Genomic DNA, 20980 nt, shown 5'->3' on the forward strand with positions numbered 1-20980 from the left:
TAACCGCGAGGATCGATAGTTGTACGAACCAGCCATTCTCGTAGGAGATGAAGGAGTAGTTGACTGTGTAGGCCATCAAGAAGCCGACGGTGATGCCCACTTCGTTCAGGGACATGAGCAGGCCACGATGCACCTGCGATCGTTGGAAACATCATCAAATGATGGTTGATACCCCTTTCATAGGTTCATTTTTTATTGACCCCCTACTCGTCACGTGACATGCGTGGTGCCTACTACTGCTACTACTACTACTACTACTACTACTACTACTACTACTACTACTACTACTACTACTATTACTATTACTACGGCAACTGCACAGGATAGGCAGATTCGCTGTAGTACTGATAATGATGCCATTGCGATTAGTATCAGCATAGTGGCGCTTACCGCAGGCGATATCTCGGCGATGTATGTGCACTGCGCCGTGGTCGACAGCGAGACGGCAAAGCCGGTGATGAATCGTCCCGTGACGAACATGGCGAGGCCCGTGCTCAGGCTCTGCAGCGCCGATCCGCTCAAGAAGAGGGCGCTGGCCAGCAGGAGTGCCCTCTTGCGCCCCAGGTTGTCGACCAGGACACCTAGAATTGAATTTAGTCACGTTGTCAAGACGTTTATTAGCAGGCACTCGGCGACGGCGACAGTCAAAAGCGGGGCCGACTCTCTGCACGAGGAGCGTGCTCTCAGAGAAGAGAACGACCCACTGGAAGGCGCTCGAGAGGACGACCCATTACTCAGTAGGAACGCTTCGCTACAATTACCCCGGCTACGAAAAGGGAGCCGCCTGGCGACCTAGCAACTTGTTACTATGAGCGGGTCATGGTAGGGCTTCAGGCGCGCCACGTTGACAATGTCGCGCCCTCGACGGCGCATGTCCGAAGATGGGTCGATGGGTTCGATCAGGTAGTTCACCGAGGATGTGCGTTCGACGACACGGTAGGGGCCTTCGTATTTGGGCAGTAGTTTGGAAGAGAGGCCAGGTGCAGTGGTAGGGACCGAGAGCCACACGAGCGCTCCAGGAAGGAACGTGGGCGCAGAACTGGTGGTGTCACCGCGAATGCTTTTCTGCCGCTCTTGGCTATGCGTAGTAAAGGTCTTGGAGAGCTCGCGACACTCCTCAGCAAGTCTGGCTGTGGCAGAAATAGGCGTACATTCAGATCGGTCCGGCTTGTAGGGAAGGATGGTGTCGATGGTGTGCGACGGGTGCCTGCCATACAATAAGAAAAATGGTGAGAAACCAGTGGTGCTCTGAGGAGCGGTATTGTAGGCGTACGTGACGAAGGGCAGAATGACATCCCAATTCGTGTGGTCGGCGGCGACGTACATCGAGAGCATGTCGCCTAGCGTGCGGTTGAAGCGTTCGGTGAGGCCATTTGTCTGCGGGTGGTAAGCAGTAGTTTTGCGGTGAACAACGTTGCACTCTTTGAGAATGGCTTCGACGACTTCCGACAAGAAGACACGGCCTCGATCACTAAGCAGCTCCTGGGGTGGACCGTGACGCAGCATGAATCGGTGGAGCAGGAAGGAGGCCACATCGCTCGCTGTAGCCGCAGGAAGGGCAGCAGTTTCAGCGTATCGCGTGAGGTGGTCTACAGCGACGATGGCCCAGCGGTTACCAGCGGACGTCAGGGGAAGTGGCCCATATAAATCGATGCCAACGCGCCCAAACGGTCGGTCAGGGCAAGGTAGAGGTTGCAGACCTGCTGGCGACAGGTGCGTTGAAGTTTTGCGGCGCTGACAATCGATGCAGGAGCGAACGAACTTCTCCACGTAGCGGTACATCCCTCGCCAAAAGTAACGTTGGCGAATGCGGTGGTAGGTTTTCGATACTCCAGAGTGTGCACACTGCGGATCAGAGTGGAACGACTCGCATATGTCATGACGCAGACTGCTGGGTATTACTAGTAGCCACTGGCGGCCGTCGCTGTTGTAATTGCGTCGGTGGAGCAGGTCGTCGCGAACGGCGAAATGGTGGGCTTGACGACGCAACAAGCGAGTGGATGGTGTGGCCGATGGATCAGTCAGCAAGTCTATCAGTGAGGCAATCCATTTATCCTTGCGCTGCTCGGTAGCGATGGTGTGAATATCGATGGAAGAAACGACAAAGTGAGACGCTGAGTTGTGGGCATTGTCGTCAGGCAAGGGAGAGCGCGACAGGGCGTCGGCGTCAGCATGCTGACGTCCGTTGCGGTCCAGCACGCGGATGTCGTAGTCTTGCAGGCGAAGTGCCCAACGGGCAAGACGGCCTGAGGGATCCTTCAATGACGACAACCAGCACAGTGCATGATGGTCGGTGACGACATCAAATGGGCGACCATACAAATAAGGTCGGAACTTTGTAAGTGCCCAAATGATTGCCAGGCATTCTTTCTCGGTGACGGTGTAGTTGGTCTCGGCTTTAGTAAGCGTACGACTTGCATATGCGACGACATATTCCGGGAACCCAGGTTTGCGCTGCGCAAGGACAGCACCGAGGCCAACACCGCTGGCGTCCGTGTGTACCTCTGTAGGGGCCGTAGGGTCGTAGTGGCGTAGAATGGGAGGAGACGTCAACAAACGACGGAGCTTTGCGAAAGCGTCGTCGCACTCTGACGACCACGAATTGAGGGGCCCGTTACTTCCAAGGAGCTTCGTCAGCGGTGATATGATAGTCGCGAAGTTTCGGATGAAGCGCCGAAAGTAGGAGCATAGTCCTACGAAACTGCGCAGTTCTTTGACAGACGTGGGTTTGGGGAACTCTGTCACGGCCCGAAGCTTGGCTGGATCTGGGAGGATGCCGTCCTTGGACACCACGTATCCTAGTATCGTCAGCTGCCGTGCTGCAAATCGGCACTTCTTGAGATTCAGTTGTAGCCCGGCGTCGCTCAAGCGCGTCAAAACTTGCCGCAGGCGTTGAAGGTGTGTTGAGAAGTCCGGGGCGAAAACGACGACGTCGTCGAGGTAGCATAGGCACGTGTGCCATTTCAAGTTGCGCAGAACGGTATCCATCATGCGCTCAAAGGTTGCGGGCGCATTGCACAGCCAAAACGGCATGACGTTGAATTCGTACAAGCCGTCGGGTGTGACAAACGCTGTCTTCGGTCGAGCGTCATCAGCCATGGGGACTTGCCAGTACCCCGAGCGCAAATCGAGCGATGAAAAGAACTCTGCTCCTTGCAGGCTGTCAATGGCATCGTCTATTCGAGGTAGGGGATAAACGTCCTTACGGGTGATCTTATTGAGTCGTCGGTAGTCCACACAGAACCGCACAGAGCCGTCCTTCTTCGCAACGAGAACGACGGGAGACGCCCACGGGCTGTTTGAGGGTCGAATGACATCGCGGCGAAGCATGTCTTCGACTTGCTCGGTAATTACACGACGCTCTGTTGGCGACACGCAATATGGACGTTGCCGCAGTGGTGGTTGGGCGCCAGTGTCGATGCGATGTGTGACAGCAGACGTGCGGCCTAGAGAAGTTTGCGCTACATCGAACGAAGAACGAAATTCTTCCAACAGGCATAGAAGCTGGGAACGCTCGACCGACGTAAGGTGTTCAGCAATCGAGGGACCAAATAAATCAGCGGGTGACGAATCAGATGTGGAAACAGCACTGAGCGAATGGGAGCTGGCGCAGTGCGTGTCACCCGGTGCGTCCATAACTTGTGCGTCTTCGAGGGCTTCAGCTCTGGCGAGACATTCCCCTCGCACCAACCTAACAATGTACGGGGATGGGTTCGTAACAAAAATATCGGTGTCGCCCTGAATGACTTGCACGGTCGCAAATGGCACCAACAAGCCTTTTCTAGTGAAGACGCGGTCAGATGGAGAGAGGAGTGCAACGGCGTCGGCGAAACCGGTGCAGCAGACTGAGACAGCCGTTGACGAGTTTGCAGGAAGTGTGGTGTCGTGTTTGACGAGTACCTTGGTCGCAGCCGGTGGACTGTCCGCCGGCGTCAAATCTGAGAATGGTGAGAGCTCTATTTCGGCTGGTGCGCAACGAATTACGGCGGCGTGACGGGCGAGAAAATCCCATCCGAGGATGACGTCGTGAGAGCATGAGGAAATTATGATGAATTCGACGGCGTACAGAGCGTCCTGAATCATGACACGGGCTGTGCACACCGCTGTCGGGTGAATACTGTGAGCGCTGGCTGTACGGAGGGAGAGCCCGGAAAGTGACGTCATCACTTTTCGTAGCAGCCGGCTAAATTTAGCGTCCATAACGGAAACGGCAGCTCCAGTGTCTACAAGGGCCGATGTGCGCACACCATCTACAAACACGTCTACTACGTTTGATGGGCTTTGCTGAGGGCTTTGGCTGTTCGATAGCGTCGCAGCCCTTGCCTCTTGGACTGCGACGACTAGTTTTCCTGGTCTCGTGCGACCGGACGAGGCCGCATCGGTGACAGTGAGCGGCGTCGTGGGGATGGTGAACGACGGGTAGACGGACCTGGGCGTGACGTCGGTGACATAGGCGGCAGCGGGTCATAATACGGGCGGCTGGACTGGTTGGTGACGGTTGATCCGACTCGAGGCGGCTGCACGCGGTTGCAATAGCGGGCGACGTGACCGGCGCAACCGCACGCAAAGCAGATCGGGCGGTTGTCGGAAGTGCGCCATCGGTTTGCCGGGCTATGGTACAACAACCACGCATCCGATTTCGCTACGTGGTCGGCTTTCAAGACCGCCATCATCGACGTGTTTGGCCGCCCTGCCGTTCGCAAGCTGCAAGCCGAACAGCGTTTACGTGAACGAGCCCAGCAGGCCGGCGAGTCTTTCACGAGCTACATTGAAGACGTGCTCGACTTGTGCAAGAAAGCCAATGCGACAATGTCTGAGTCCGACAAGATCCGGAACGTTATGAAAGGCATCGACGACGATGCCTTCACCATGCTGCTCGCAAAAAACCCTCGCACTGTGGCAGAGGTCATCACACTGTGCCAAAGCTACGAGGAGCGTGCTCTCAGAGAAGAGAACGACCCACTGGAAGGCGCTCGAGAGGTCATCACACTGTGCCAAAGCTACGAGGAGCGTGCTCTCAGAGAAGAGAACGACCCACTGGAAGGCGCTCTTGCACAAGTCGAGCACGTCTTCAAGACTTGCGAAGTGCACGACGAGTGAGGGGTTCAAAAGACCCACCCATTCCAAAGCGCTCAGACATATTTAATCATCATCATCATCAGCAGCAAAAGCATCAACAAAGTGAGCAGCTGCGTAGGTTCTCGTATTGCCTCGCGGACGCTTAGCGGGTACTTCGATGATTCGCAAAAGGAAGAATTATGGCGTTGTGAGCACTTCGCAACTGCACTCGCAGTAGGCGTTCTAGGATAGTTTGAAACGGCCTGTGTCACTCGCACAGACGCTCCTTTCCTGGCGGCATTTTTGGGGCGTCGACTGAGGAGAGAACCGAGGCGACTGAGAGGGCGATGCGAGCGCGGCCCGCTTATACTACCGCGTTCTACTCTTGAGGAGAAGCTCAGGCGTCCTCAAATTTTTGTCGGTAAGGCGTGTGTTGCGAGGGCTACAACTCTAGCATATATACATGAAAAAGCCTTAATGTAAACACTAGAAAGATAAGTAGCAAATGGGAGAGAGATAGAAACAGCACGACATTCGGAGGCGGGGAGTGGGCACTAGAAGAATAAGCTGAAAAGGAAGAAGGAGACAGCGCACATATGACCACAATCACTCTACAGCATTAGAGTATACCTCGCGAATGTTCGTTGTTCGCAAGAATGTAAGCTTATACAGATCACCGTGCTTGCTGCGCAAGGACGACGACGACAATGGACGAATGGGAAGCCACAGGAAGCGTACTTACGGTCAACTAAGTTGAAATGTGCGACGATCTAACTCTCAAATTACGGTTCTTGTCTAACAGGGCATGCCATGGATTAATATAATGCGCTAACACGTACACGACATGACTTTTAGTTGCTACACTGCTGCATATAAAACCGATGGAACTGGCTTACTAATTGGAGAAGAGTGGCGCGTTCTGCCTGAACCTAATGACACCGGTCATGCGCTCACTGTGAACATTGAAATGCGTTTAAAAAATCTGCCGTATCGACGAAGTGAAGGATGGATGATTGAGGAGCTGGCTCGGAGAAGATCAAGTGGAGAAGATCGGGAAAACCCGCGAAACTTCCGTACAAGTCTACCATCATATTGTCACACTTATGACGAGAACCTTGTGCTGTTCTGCACGTTGGGCTGGTTAGGCCAAGAAGCGGCTCAGAGCGAACTTCTTTGTCCTCTTCTACCCGTTGGTGCTCACACAACCATGCGGCATTAGTCCCCCCTTTGAAAAGCATCGACTCGATGCTTGTAAAAGAAAAAGAATAACTACAACACGCACAGACGCAGAGAACCAGATCCTGAGTACCAGTAACCGCAGGGAAAATAAGATGACGCACCGACCCTTGCGCCATGTGCAAACAGAAAAATGCAAAGAAAACAACCACAGGAGTCACACGGTAACAGAAGTAGCGCGAAAGCACAAGGGCTACTGTGTGTAGTACGGCTTGAGTCGTACGACGTGCACGGTTTCGGGCCGAAGTTGTCGACGTGAAGACACTGCGCCGTCCGGAAATACTTCGTAGGTGAGGTCACTGACACGTCGGAGAACCTTGTATGGTCCGAAATAGCGGCTCAGAAGTTTTTCAGACAAGCCTGGTCGTCGGACAGGTGTCCACACCCACACTCGGTCGCCAGGGTGGTAGGCGACGTTTCGACGGCGAAGGTTGTAACGTCGTGCATCTGCGTCTTGTTGGTGACTGATGTTTACGCGAGCCACTTGACGAGCTTCTTCGGCGTACTGGGTGTATTGCTCGGCGTCTGGAGCAAGTTCATCGCTGTTATCGCACGGAAGCATAGCATCGAGCATGGTTTGCACGTTGCGTCCGTAAACAAGGCGGAAAGGTGAAAATCGCGTTGTTTCCTGCGTCGCCGTATTATACGCAAACGTGATGTATGGCAAGATCTCGTCCCAGGTTTTGTGGTGTACGTCCACGTACATTGAGAGCATGTCTGCTATGGTCTTGTTAAGTCTTTCCGTCAGTCCATTTGTTTGTGGATGGTAAGCTGTTGTTTTTCGGTGACTTGTGCAGCTCAGTTTAAAAATGTCTTCCATCATTTGTGCCGTAAATGACGTCCCTCTGTCCGTAATCACACATGATGGCGCGCCATGCCGCAGGATGATGTGGTGCACGAAGAACTTCGCGACTTCAGACGCCGTGCCACGGGGTAACGCCTTTGTCTCGGCATAACGGGTCAAGTAATCGGTCGCCACTATAATCCACTTGTTTCCGGTGGACGACAAAGGGAAGGGTCCTAGAAGGTCCATTCCCACAAGGTCGAATGGAGTCCGCGGTGGTGCAATCGGGTGGAGAAGGCCCGCGGGTTTCACAGGGGGCGTCTTGCGACGCTGGCACTCGCGGCAGCCTTGCACGTAGCGGTGTACGCTAGCCGATAGTCGTGGCCAGTAGTACTGCTGGCGCACCCTGGCGAGAGTCCGCGAGTAGCCCAAGTGTCCTGACGTGGGCTCGTCGTGGCACGCAAGGAGGACGTCATCACGCATGTCGGCTGGGACAACGAGGAGAAAGGCTTTGTCGCTACCTCGCGCGTTCTTCTTGTAAAGGATGCCCCTTCTAAGACAAAATGATGACAGCCCGCGAGCAATGTGTCGAGGAACGTGGGAGTTTCGGCCTTCTAAGGAATCGATGACAGGGCGCAATTCTTGATCTGCTCGCTGTCTTGACATGAAGTCAGAATCACTGACTGCTCCGAGAAAAGCATCGGCCTCCTCTAAGTCCATATCGGGATGCCCCACAGGTGCTCGAGAAAGCGCGTCAGCATCTTCGTGTTTGCGCCCAGACCTGTACACAATCGTGATGTCGAACTCCTGCAAGCGCAAGCTCCATCGAGCGAGACGGCCAGACGGATCTCTGAGGTTGGCCAGCCAGCACAGCGAGTGGTGATCAGTCACCACTTTGAAGGGACGGCCGTAGAGGTAAGGTCGGAACTTTGCCGTCGCCCACACGACTGCGAGGCATTCCTTTTCTGAAGTAGAGTAGTTGGCCTCGGCTCGGGAGAGTGTACGACTGGCGTAAGCGATGACATACTCAGCGCCGCCGTGTCGTTGTACAAGGACGGCGCCAAGTCCGACGTTGCTGGCATCTGTGTGTACTTCAGTAGCAGCGTCCTCGTCAAAATGGGCTAGAACAGGTGCTGTTTGCATTCGCTGCCGTAACTCTGCGAAAGCTGCCTCTTGTTCTGTAGTCCAGGCAAAGGGTACATCATCTCGGGTGAGTCGCGTGAGCGGTTCGGCTATCTTCGAGAAGTTGGCAATGAACCGACGATAATACGCGCACAAGCCGAGGAAACGTCGCACTGCTCTCTTGTCTGACGGAACAGGGAAGGCGGCGACGGCTGCAGTTTTCTCTGGATCGGGCCGAACTCCATCCGCACTCACGACATGTCCCAGGAATTTCAGCTCTTCATACCCGAAATGGCACTTCTGAGGTTTTAGCGTGAGTTCAGCAGAACGAATGGCTTCCAGAACCATTCTTAGGCGCTTGAGATGTTCTTCGAAGCTCTCAGAGAAGATGACCACATCGTCGAGGTATACAAGGCAGGCTTGCCACTTCAAGCCAGCGAGAACGGTATCCATCATCCGCTGGAAAGTGGCTGGAGCAGAACAGAGGCCGAAAGGAAGAACTCTGAATTCATAAAGCCCATCTGGAGTTACAAACGCTGTCTTTTCTCGGTCTCGCTCATCAACCTCTATCTGCCAATAGCCGCTCTTTAAATCGATCGATGAAAAATACTTGGCGTGTCGCAACCTGTCGAGAGAGTCGTCGACCCGTGGAAGCGGGTAAACGTCTTTCTTTGTGACGCTATTGAGTTTCCTGTAATCAATGCAGAATCGGAGCGTTCCGTCTTTCTTCTTAACTAAAACGACTGGCGAGGACCACGGGCTGCTGGACGGCTGAATAACACCATCGTCGAGCATCTCCTTTACCTGTGTCTGTATGGCTTCGCGTTCTTTAGCAGAAACACGGTAAGGTTGCTGTCTGATTGGGCGAACGTCATCGTCGGTAATAATTCGGTGCTTCGTGAGGGGCGTTTGACCGACTCGAGACGAAGAGGCGAAGCAAGATTGAAATTCCTTCAAAAGGTTGTGAAGTGCGGCCTTCCTCTCGTCCGAAAGCTTCGAATTGACGTCGATGTGGTTCAGAAACCTGTCACCATCATTCATTTCCTCGGACGCGAAGCACTCCGTGACGTCAGCTACAGGGTCTCCATAGGCCACGGTGGTGCCGCGGAAAAGATGCCGGTGCTCGAAGTTGAAATTCGTCAAAAGTACCTGTGACCGTCCGTCACGAACACGCACAAGACTTCGGGCTGCACACACACCTTGAAGCAGCAAGAGTGATAGGTTGCTCTCGGCAACCGCGTCACCGTCTCGGAGATCTTCACAAGTGACCTCTATAAAAGCAGTCGCTCGTGGTGGCAGCGTCACGCTTTCGTCAGCAACACGCAGCGCCGGTCTACGACAGCTATCGGCGTCTCGATCTGTTGCGCGTTGCGTCGAGAAGGTCACCATTCGTTCGCGGAGATTTATAATCGCGCCGTTCTCGCGAAGGAAGTCCATGCCGAGGATGAGCTGACGAGAACAGTCGCGGAGGACGAGGCAGGTCACCACAAATGTTGACGCACGTATTTTCACTCTTGCGGTACAGCGACCCAATGGTGTAACAACATGTCCTCCAGCTGTGCGAATACGTGTTCCATTCCATGGCGTCATCACTTTCTTAAGACTAGAGGCCAGTTTTCCGCTAATAATTGAATAGTCTGCACCCGTATCCACCAATGCGCTGACCTGAAGACCGTCTATCAGCACAGGAATGTCGAGCGAGACTCGGTCACGGTTTTCAGATGTAGATTCCGGCGTTTCTCTGGCACTGCACTCAAACGGGGATTTAATGTCCTCGGCGTTTCGCGCAAGCGTCGATGGGAGGTCTTCCGCACTTTGAGTCCCAGCGACCTCGCCCCCGAAGGTCGCTGCCTTCAGTTTTCCCGACGAGGGCTTGGGGAACGTCCCCGTGCCGTCGCCCCGAAACGTGGCCCAATGGCTGCGGGTCGCCGTGGAGATGGTGACCGCGATTGACGTCGTGCGAAGGGTACACGTTGCTGGGCGAGGTATTCTTCAATCTCCCTTGGCCTCTGACCAACTTGGGGACGAGGCGAATTAATGGCGAAACCGCGCAGTCCCAGCTGTCGGTACGGGCATTCGCGGTAGATGTGACCGGCCTCACCGCAATGGTAGCAGAGAGGTCTTCTGTCCGACGTACGCCAGAGATCAGACTTCCGCGTTGGTGCACGGCGACCGTCGATGTCCAAACCAGCGTGTGCTGATTGAATGGCAACTGGCGGCATCATCTGAATCGGGACTGCGGGGCTAGCGACCGGCAAGGAAGAGACCGGCATGCGCAAGGCTTCGGCATACGTACGGCTCCGAATATCAGTGGACACAGGAGCCGGTTCCACATTGGTAGGCATCGGTTGATAGTGCCGGTTGTGCAGCACCTGCTGGACCTCGTCCCGGATAACACTGGCGATGGAGCCTACCTCTGGTTGTCTCGGCCCGTACAGCTTCTGAATTTCTTCGCGGACGACAGAGCGAACGATTTCGCGAATCCATTCAATGCTGTTGCTCCCAAGGGTGGCGCGAAATTCGGGAGACGATGCGGTATTCACTTGCCGGTCGAATAGGGCAGACCGCTGATGAAGAACTTTCTCCATCGTTGCGGCTTCAGTCAGAAACTCGGCTACGCTCTTTGGAGGACTCCGCACCAGACCAGCAAAAAGCTGCTCCTTCACACCTCGCATAAGATAGCGCAGCTTTTTTTCTTCTGGCATTGCAGGATCCGCTCGCTTGAAAAGCCGTGTCATGTCCTCCACGTACATCGTGACGGTCTCGTTTGGCATCTGAATGCGTGCTTGCAGTGCCCGTTCAGCACGTTCGCGGCGGTCGGGGCTCCTGTAGGTCTCCAAGAGGCGATGCTGGAACTCGCGCCAGGATGTCAAGACATCATCTCTGTTCAAGAACCATGTTCGGGCGCCGTCCTTTAAGCAGGAATAGACGTTGCGGAGCTTTGCGGCGTCATCCCAGTAATTGATCGCTGCGACACGTTCAAACTCACTCAGCCAGTCATCTACATCTTCAAACAGCTCTCCGTGAAATGGACTAGGCATTAGCGGATTCTGAACGGTGCAGTAGATCGGCGTAGAAGACGTAGGAACTTCCATGGCGGCTTGAGGTGAAGTCATAGTCACTGTGTCAGTAGGCTGTTCCGGTGCCTCCGGTGGTAAGCCTCGTTGGCGGCGGCTTGCTCTGTGAACTGGAGTGTTCACGGGCACAGGGCTTGTGTTTCGGCTACCGGGCGGGGTCTTGTGCATGGGGTGAGTCGTGAGTCGTCGTACCCAGCTCCTCCACCAATCTTGTCACACTTATGACGAGAACCTTGTGCTGTTCTGCACGTTGGGCTGGTTAGGCCAAGAAGCGGCTCAGAGCGAACTTCTTTGTCCTCTTCTACCCGTTGGTGCTCACACAACCATGCGGCAATATTAAGACGTGGCACACCTTGTTATACATACATATATGCATAATGTTTTATTAATTTACAGTTTTGATGAACTATATACACAATTTACAATTAAGGCCAAACCGCATGCACGCGATTTTCGAGCGACGGCGACGAGCGACAGCGACAAACGGGCTCCGCCGCGCTGTCGCGTCGCGACGGGAGCACCCACATGTTCGCGACAAAGTGGCACGGTTGCTCGATTGAAAACTATTGCGTGCATGCAGGTAAATTGCGAAAAAGAATTACAAAGTAGATGAATGACAACATGTCAAATTTATTATTCTCTTGTGTGAGATAAGGAAGGCATAAAAGCGTTTCGTGACTCTCTTTTTTCGCAATCTTATGTTTAACCGCGACAGTATAGTATCTGCTGTGATCTTGAGGGGGCGGCCGGAAGGGTACGCTACTTATACGCTATCTAGCCTAATACGTCGCACTTTGCAAGCTTCGTTATGTTAGGGTTAGTCCACGAGGCGCATCTCTAAAACGTTTCCTCTTGCTGTTGTGCAACGTTTAAGAAAAGCAGCAGCGCCTCACATCGCCGCCCCGCAAGGAGAAGGGCCACCTCACTCGACGACGCTGACATTGCAGCAAGCTACCAAAAATGCAGCAAGCTACCAAAGAAACATCAAAACGAACCGTTGAACCGTCGATCAAAATTAACGGCAAAATACAGCCGCTGCCTCGCTCTTCGCGTGAGACGGGGCTGTAAAGAAGGTAGTCTATAACTTGCATTCCTTGAAGTACGCGCCGATTAGAAGCAACAAGAGCAAATTGCAACCGAAGCGAGGGTCAGAGATGCTGCCATGTTGCCGGAAATCGTCATGCTCACTTCCGGGCGACAAGCGATTTTTTTTTTTGTTTTCCAGAAACCTGCGACGCGACACGCGACGGCGATGGAAGGCCCTCCGCGACAGCAAATCATGTCGCTCGTCGCTGTCACTCGTCGCCATCGCTCGAAAATCGCGTGCATGTGGTTGGGCCTTTATATACAGAATGATATCTAAGAGCGTCTGATTCTCCATTGTCCACACTTGCAGACGCAACGCTCCTAATGTTCTTTCAATTTGAAAACTGCCCTCGAGACGCGCACGACAAAGTGGCCCTAAAAATAGCTGTCCGACGCTCGCCTGGCTGTCGACCGCGTTCCCCGCTCGCCCTGTGAGCATTAACGGCCAGGCTAGAGGGAAGACACGACGCGCGTAGCGTTCCTCTTCGCGTTCCACGACGCTTTGAATGGATGGATGCAGGTTACGGCGCTGGACTACACCCCAGCTTAAGAAGAACCTGGCGAGCCAGCTCCTAAAAGTGTGTGGTATGCGATGTCAGCGCCGTCAAAGTTTAAACACGTACATCAACTTCACTGTTTTTTTTTTAACGGCATACGTTTGTAATACGGTAGGGAAAGCTGCGTACAGCTCTACTAGTGTGTATAGGATACAGTACTCACAGTCGCTCCTTTCTAAGCGAAGCTTTTTACGAGTTAAAGATTTCGGTGCCGACAGCATTGTTCACGAAAAAACCCGGCGCTGGTGAGTGTACAGAAATGCGGGTGTAAGTACACAAGTTGGGCCCTCGAAGGTGCATGTATGCACCGTTTTGAAATAACTGATGCTTTCTCGATCGTGGGGTCGTCAGCAGTCAGCCGTTTCTGATATGGCGATCTCATCTTTTATCGAGGTCACCTTTCATTACACGTAGTAACATTTGATTGTTGCATTTCATTGTTTCGCGCATGACCGCCGTTGTAGCCTGTAGCAACAGAAGTGTTGCGTCGCGGGATTGAATCCCGACCGCGGCGGCCGCACTTTCGATGGAGGCGAAAATGCTTGAGGCCCGTGCACTTTGATTTAGGTGCACGTTAAGGAACCCCAGGTGATCGAAATTTCCGGAGCCCTCCACTATACGGCGTCCCTCATAATCATATCGTGGTTTTGGGACGTTAAACCCCAACAAATATTATTCCTCAAGGTACCTTACACAGGCTAGAATATTTCTCTGCGGATGCTACAGATTAGAGCAGCCCATGCGTTTAGTAATCGTTAACTGACTGCAGTTGATTACTATAACTGCGTTCAATCGCGAGGTTAGTAATCGTAAGCTAGGTAACTGTACAGCCACAGACTCACCTCCGAAAAACGAGGATATGAACGCGCTCAGAAACAGGCTTCCCACCACCAGCTGCTGGACGACGCAGGACAGGTCGAAGATCTCCCGGATTTGCAGCAGAGCTCCAGATATTATCCCTGCGAAGGAGAAAAAAAAAACAAAACAAATCCGGCTTAAAATTTGACACCGAAATATTGTCCCCACACGAAGCCAATAACGCCTCAGATCGGCTTGACAAAGCACACAGAAAAAGAATTGTGCTGCGGCGCACAAGTTCGGGCCCGTGTTCACAAGTTCTAAGGCTAAATTTGAGCCAATTCTGAGGTTCAGTACGTCATTGGCCAATATTGACGCTGAAAATGTCATTGACCAATCCTGATGTTGAACACGTCATTGGCCGATCGTGACGTTGAACGTGTCGTTGGCCAATAACAAGAAAAAAATAGACTTAACAAAAAAGAACTTTGTAAATATAGTCTCTGGTGGGTGAAAGAAAGTATGGTGACGCCATATGAATATAAGCATGTGCGCATGCGTAGCGCACGGGAACATACAGGCAAGCTTAAGCTATATACTATTACAACCGTAATGCAGGGACAAGTATAACTTGTGTTTAGCGTGCTTCAGCATGAGCAGGTAAAATGAAACATACGAACAACATTGACAGCAGCAGCTATAACATGTATAGGCAAATACACAGGAATACACAGACGCAGGGGAAATATTTGTTTATGGAATTACTGTAGGCTTTGAAAAACATTATTACGGGCGTTCTTCTGCATATCGAAGACAAATTCGCAGTCAATATAAACGGACCACATTTTCAGCGACCCAGCTGATACCTGTCGGTAAAGAAGTATTGATTCGGAATCGAGGAGGGATCCGCTTTCAACACTATTTGGCCGTTGAGTGGCTGTTCATCTAGGAATGTCATTTGTGATTTTAATCTTTGGTACATCTTCTAACTTTGCTAGACAACAAAGGACTGAAATTATGGAAAACATACATTGAGGTCAGCAATTCTTCCGCACGTTTTGGCGCATTGAATAAAAGGGGAACGAATAAAAGGACGACGATGCGGAGACCCAGAGCAGCAAAATAATTTTTGTTTGCATTCATTCAAAACATGTCCATGCTATTTACTTTTGGGAGCTCCACAACAAACTGAAAAAAGAAAAGAACTGCGCATTATGTTCAACATTGTTTGATATCTTTACACGAGGCAACGTCGTTTGCAAAAACGAACGGTGCATTTCGTAAATGACACGGAATATTTTCGATGCACTTTCTTACCTTTGTAGACTGATACTCGGTTCTTGCTTTTCTTTAGTAATGCCATAAAGTTGTATAGACGAGCTAAAAACGTATCCTTATGCATTTTATTCATATGTGTGTTTTTGTTTTGGCTGCCCAGAACTATGTCAAGCTTTGTACACAGCAGCTTTTTGTTATTGTCCTTGCGTTCGTAATGTGGCTGGCGCTGTAAACAACGCGAAGTAAAATGATTGTTGATTGACTGATTTATCGAACAAGAAATGTTCTGCGAAAACATATGTACACATCAATGACGGAACACCCTGTTGCCATCGCATGCGGTAGAGTCACGTGACCTCAACATAAACGTCACGAATGACGTCATACCACAACCGTGTAATGTTTGAATGAAAGGGAAAGGTTCTGCCTGGCGTTGCATAAGTGTCGCTATACCTTGTCAGTGTCAGTGGTTGACCCGCGTCACAGGGGGGGTCAGTAACCTACGCTGTGGCGCTTCGCGGTTCTCGTTATTTTGCCAGCACCACTAACACTACCGGAACCAGAGTAGACAGAGACGTGCCGCTCTACGACTGACGTCACGTTTCTGTTCAGGTCACGTGACCGGAAGTTCCGCGCTATCGCAATTTTTAGGATATGGAAACACGCATGTGAATACCGCTTCCGTTGATGCCATTTGCTTCAAGGGTCGGGCAGAGAGGCAGGAAGAAGCGAAAAGTACGCCTTCCTAAATACACGTTATTAGTCTAGCGACTATAGGCGCGGCCAAGGCCGCGCGCGATGTCAGTAATAATAATTGTTGGGGTTTTACGTCCCAAAATGACGATATGAATGAATGAATGAATGAACAAATTTTATTTCTGGAAAACATACAGAAAAACGATCATGATCATATGATCATGAAAGACGCCGTGGTGGAGGGCTCCGGAAATTTCGACCACCTGAGGTTCTTTAACGTGCACCTCAACCTAAGCACATGGGCCTCTGGCATTTCGCCTCCACCGAAATTCGGCTGCCGCGGCCGGGATTCGATATCGTGACCTTCGGTTCAGCCGTCAAGCACCATGACCACTAGACCACCTTGGCGGGTGCACGCAACGTCAACTCTCGGACGCAGTATTTAAGCATCGTGCATGCAAACATCCACTGTGCAATTCATTTCGTAAGAAACTGAAATGCGGAACTGAAACATTTTCTATGAATGTAAGGAAGTGTCCATGTTTAGCTCGAAAGACAGCAGTCGTGTGGGGAAGACCATGGCGAAAAGTAAAGAGCTAGGAGGTCGCAGATCAAGGTCGTGAGTTCGGGTCCCAACCGCAGTGGTAGCGTTTCGATGGGAGAGTGGACCGCAAGGTGACTTGCACGCGGTACATTACGGGTACGTCAGAGAACCGCAGCCGGGCAAATTTACTGCGGTAGAATGAGCGATGCATCAATCAGGAGAAATTTGACGCGGAGATTCTCAACACTACGAGTCCCATAAATCCCCGCGCAGCTTCGGGACGCTAACTAGCCACGCGAATTAATCATTCTTAACATTAGCGCGCACACGTACACCCTGGTGACTTCAAGGCCAAGGTGTTACTAATAAGGGCGCCGATTCTCATCTCGTCCACGGCGGCCGCATATTGCTGAGCTCAACGTGCAAAGGCGCTCGAGCGTTACTTGGATTTAGGTGCACGTTAAAGAACCCGGAAGGCATTTTATGTTAACTATGGTGTTATGTGACGACAGTATTTTCTGTTGTTTTTGGCGTGGCTACGTGGACTTGCATGAACTCTCCCTGGGTGCTCTTTCGCGTAATTATTTTCATTGCTGTGACTTTTACGAATTCTATTATCTGTGAAAAGGAGTAGCCGGCGTCATATAAAAGCGCTAACGTCTTCTAAACAACGTATAATAAAAAAAACACACCAGGCGGTGGAAAATAAATCGCAATACACCGCTACTTCGTAGCTCATTATGGCATCTTATTTTCGGCACGTAACACTCTAGAATTTGTTTTTACTATAGCGTAAGTATCGTCAACAGGTCTAAAGAACATCCTCCAAACATTCTTTCCATGCCCGGTGCGTACGCGTAGATAAATGTAGTCCCCAACACAGCCAATTTGTCATTCGTGGCACGCGTTGCCGAGCAATGCGGACGTTCGTCGCATCATAGTAGTCGTATCAAGACGGACGCCGTCGACAACCTTCGGGGAGCAGCCATGCCGGAAGAACACAGAAATAAAAAATAACAACAACAAACAAACAAAAAGAACGCGATGCCGAGGTTACGCGAGTCGCGTAATTGAGAGGTACGCCGGACTAATATCGGTCCCGCCTCGCTCGAATGCATGTCATAACGCGCCCCTCTTCAATAGATAGCGCGCGTACACACCGAACAATATTTTCGATAACACGCTCTTGTCAAGGCTTTCATGTTCTTGCACATCACATGCGAGCAGGAACGTTTTGAGAGAGCCGTAGCGCACGTGAGTAACCTGTTTGTTTATTTTTTCGGCGTGCCCCTTCGGGCATAAACGGCCCCAACAGGTACTGGCATGTCTACCACGTCGTACAAACACCACTGACTTTGTGAGGGAGGGAATGGGAAAGAGGAAATCAGGAGACGGCCGATTAGTGCTTCCGGAAAGCTTGTGCCCGCATATCTATAAGCTTTAAGTGGCCGACTGTGTACACGATCGGCGGCCATGGACAAACATCTTCGACAGCAATCTGTCCATTCGAGCGAAAGCTAAATGGCGAGGGAAACGAGGCCCTCCGTTGCCTTAACCACCCTCGCCGCTACACAATATTGAAGAGCGCGCGATCCCATCACTTCGAAAGCGTGTGCGCGGCGGCTATGCGATTATCACGTCTCTCAAAGATCGACCTTTGATGCCGTAACGAGTCCGCACTTGGCCGAGACCCTGAGCACATGTGGACGTCACGCCTCTACCTTGTTTGTCCTTTGCTTGAGTGGGCAAAACCCTACGATTAGCGAATCCTGCGCCGACCACCTCGATGCAGTTTAAAGTGGGTCCCTTATAGACTTCCTTATATGTGGCGTAACTTGCTTTTCTGTTTGTTTTTTTCTTACGAATTGCGAAATTCAGTGTAACTGCATCAAGGTCAAGGCCAAGGTAACTGCATGATTGACTCCTACACCCGGAAGATTGGTATGCAAAACTACATCGCTTAACTTCTGTTACGAGATCACTTATTCCACTTATCTGGAAACAGATCGCAGAAAAGCGAAGCCGAATGAGTAATTCTGGAGGGACCCGAGAAGCGTAGAGGGAAAACTCAGCGAACCCTTCTTTCGCAGCCGTCGAGGTTGCAGATTAGACGGGACGGCAAATGTCCTGTCATTACACTAAGGTCCAGGTCGCTGTCACTTACATTACGAGTGCATTTTATCGCTTTGCGAGCTCTCGCACGTGCGCGTCTTGATGGTTAAGTGGCTGCGTAACCTGGTAGTTATGGTTACGTAACGTCAGCTGAGGTTTCGCAGCGTTCGAGGCTCTACAATGCCGTGGCACGACCGGGAACCGGCTCTTTGGGGACATCCCCCCTGACGTTGCATTATAGTATGCGCTGGGGTGTCCGGGATGTTGCTGAGAGCGTGCTAGAAGGAGCTCACGCAATACCTGACGACATCGGCAGTAGATGGACGCTAAGCCATGACGAAAACGTTGTAGGCTCCATCGCTAACTCGGCCAGTCCCTCGACTTCTAAGTTTCTGTAAGTTCTTTTCAGTACGCTAGTGTGAGGGACTACTTGCGAGGAATCAGCACGCCGTTCTTAAATATGAAAAAAAAAACTGAGCACAAAAAAGGTAATGGCGACGACTGGAAGAGTGCTGGTTTACTAACTTTTATCCGGAAGGCACAAGAGTACGTACAATATCGCTATTCGGCTACGCGTAAACATAATGGTTAATCGACATCACGAATGGTATAACCTTGATTAGTGGACAACCATAATTTCACGAGTGACTACTACAAACCATAGCATCTAGTCTTGTTAATATTCAATCAACAACTGACAAACTATACATTGCTAGTTTGTTGGTTAGTCGGACGTGAACTGCAGTGTAAGGTGAAGTATAACCTATACGCTTTGCCGCTTCGCGATTCTCAGGAATTTGCCGGCGTCACCATTGCCACTGCCAGAGTCGACAGCGTCGTGGCAATCCACCAATTGCGTTTCTGATAAGGTCACGTGACCCTTTCGCATGTGAAGGCAACCGATATGGGATATGGAAACGCGCCGCCCTGTAGCTACCATGACGATGTAACAACTCGATTAATATTTCATTTCAGTGAAAGATTTTCATCCACCTGTTTGTAGTGCAGAGCTACAAACGAAGTCACCAAATGATGTCTATGGGGATTTCCCATGAAGGAGGCTTCTTTGTTGACTTACAACTCGATCTAGTGCGCCATTCGAACCCTGGACAAACATCTGTTCAGGGCACTCGCCCTGTCATCTAACCTGATTGGAAGGCTGGCATATCGCAGCGCTTTCCGTATGTTTGTTCCACGCAACGTTTTAGTCGAGGAGCTGGGGTAATGAGCCATAGTAATGAATAAAAATAAGCAAGTTAAGTAAATGAACAGGGCAGTTCGATTATCGACGATTGTTTCTGTAGCCTGACTTACCGGAGTCGTATCCGAAGAGGATGCCACCCAGGGAGGCGATGCACGCCGCCAGGAGGACTGGAAGAAAACCACCGTTAGTGGCTTTGGCTCCGGCCGCAGACTGGCTCGAGACGCCCGGGGCTTTTGCATCGGTAGTCTGCGTTTGGTTTCCATCTTGTTCTTTCTCGCTGTTGCCTGGCAACTTGGGCGGCTGCAGATCACAGCGCACGGACTGGGACTTCGGAGTGGCCGCTGTGGCAAGAAAGAGAAACGAACAATCGAAATCTGTAAATGCGACCTAAATTTGACGCAACTGAGCACACATACAGCACGGCGTAGCAACCTCTTTGCATATTCATAAGATTACGCGACTAAACCAAGCCGACACGTTTCTCGCTAATGGACAAGCCACATTCACTGTGTCCATCCTCCATTCCCTAAGATTTCTTCCCATGTGCGTGGTAAGGTAGCAAACCACACGCTCTTGTGATTGACCTACATATCCTTCTTCGTTTCCTCCACCTTCTTATGTCGTGTTGAGAGGACATCGCGGGTGAAGGCGACGAAGGCAGTGCTCAAATCCTTAAAGACATCAGACTTGCACCGGTGGTTATAGACCAATGACAACATCATGACTGTGAGGTGCGTGACATTGTGGCGTACGTGCGTCGTGCCCATCGCCCCCTTTTTCTCTATCTCAATTTTTAAAGCTCCCCCATCCCTCCTCTCAGTATAGGGTAGCGTACCGGTCCTTCTAAACTGGTTGACAACCCTGTCTTTCCTTTCGCTCCTGTTCCTTCCTCCACCTCCTTCCGCCTCGAGGTGTAAAGAACACCGCCCGTCTTAAAGGCAAGAATGCGCATGAAATAATGTCTTGGGTGGAAGAAAGCACTGCCGAGAAGACGCGTAATGCATAACACGCCTCATCCAGCAAGAGCCCAATAATAAGAGTGCCTTATTATTTAGTTTAGTTGCTTATACTGCTGATATCCTACAGCTGGAAGCAAGATATGAATGGAATACGCATCATATAGTGTGGAGAACAGTTATAAGAAAAAGGCTATACATTCATTTGAGAAGTCTGTAATAAGAAGTAAGTGACCAATATGCGTACAATTAAATAAAAATCGATGTCGTTTGCCCTTAGTTATCAAAACGAAGTTTGCAGTGCCAATAAGTAAGACGTTTTGGCGAGTGCGACAACAGTGGCGTGCGACAGATTCTATTGAGAGATTGACAGATGAGGTTGCGTGTGGTAAGAACAGAGGCTTTTCATAAAACACAGGCGCGCTTTCTGCACTGTGCATTCCACATTAGACCAACGAACAGTGATAAGAAA

General features: G+C 51.2%; 1 protein-coding gene across 2 annotated transcripts in view; it reads right to left on the reverse strand.

Moving 5' to 3' along the window:
- Positions 1-20980, reverse strand: part of LOC119372099 (solute carrier family 2, facilitated glucose transporter member 10) — a 90255-nt gene that overhangs the window by 14962 nt on the left and 54313 nt on the right. For both annotated transcript variants that reach the window (XM_037642558.2, XM_037642557.2), the window contains exons 2-5: positions 19663-19893; positions 13763-13879; positions 391-581; positions 30-133 (exon numbers count right to left, since the gene is read on the reverse strand). In XM_037642558.2, coding sequence (XP_037498486.1) covers positions 30-133; positions 391-581; positions 13763-13879; positions 19663-19893 — 643 coding nt within the window. The remainder of the gene's footprint in view (positions 1-29; positions 134-390; positions 582-13762; positions 13880-19662; positions 19894-20980) is intronic.

This window comes from Rhipicephalus sanguineus, chromosome 10 (genome assembly GCF_013339695.2).
Source record: "Rhipicephalus sanguineus isolate Rsan-2018 chromosome 10, BIME_Rsan_1.4, whole genome shotgun sequence".
Lineage (NCBI taxonomy): Eukaryota > Metazoa > Arthropoda > Arachnida > Ixodida > Ixodidae > Rhipicephalus > Rhipicephalus sanguineus.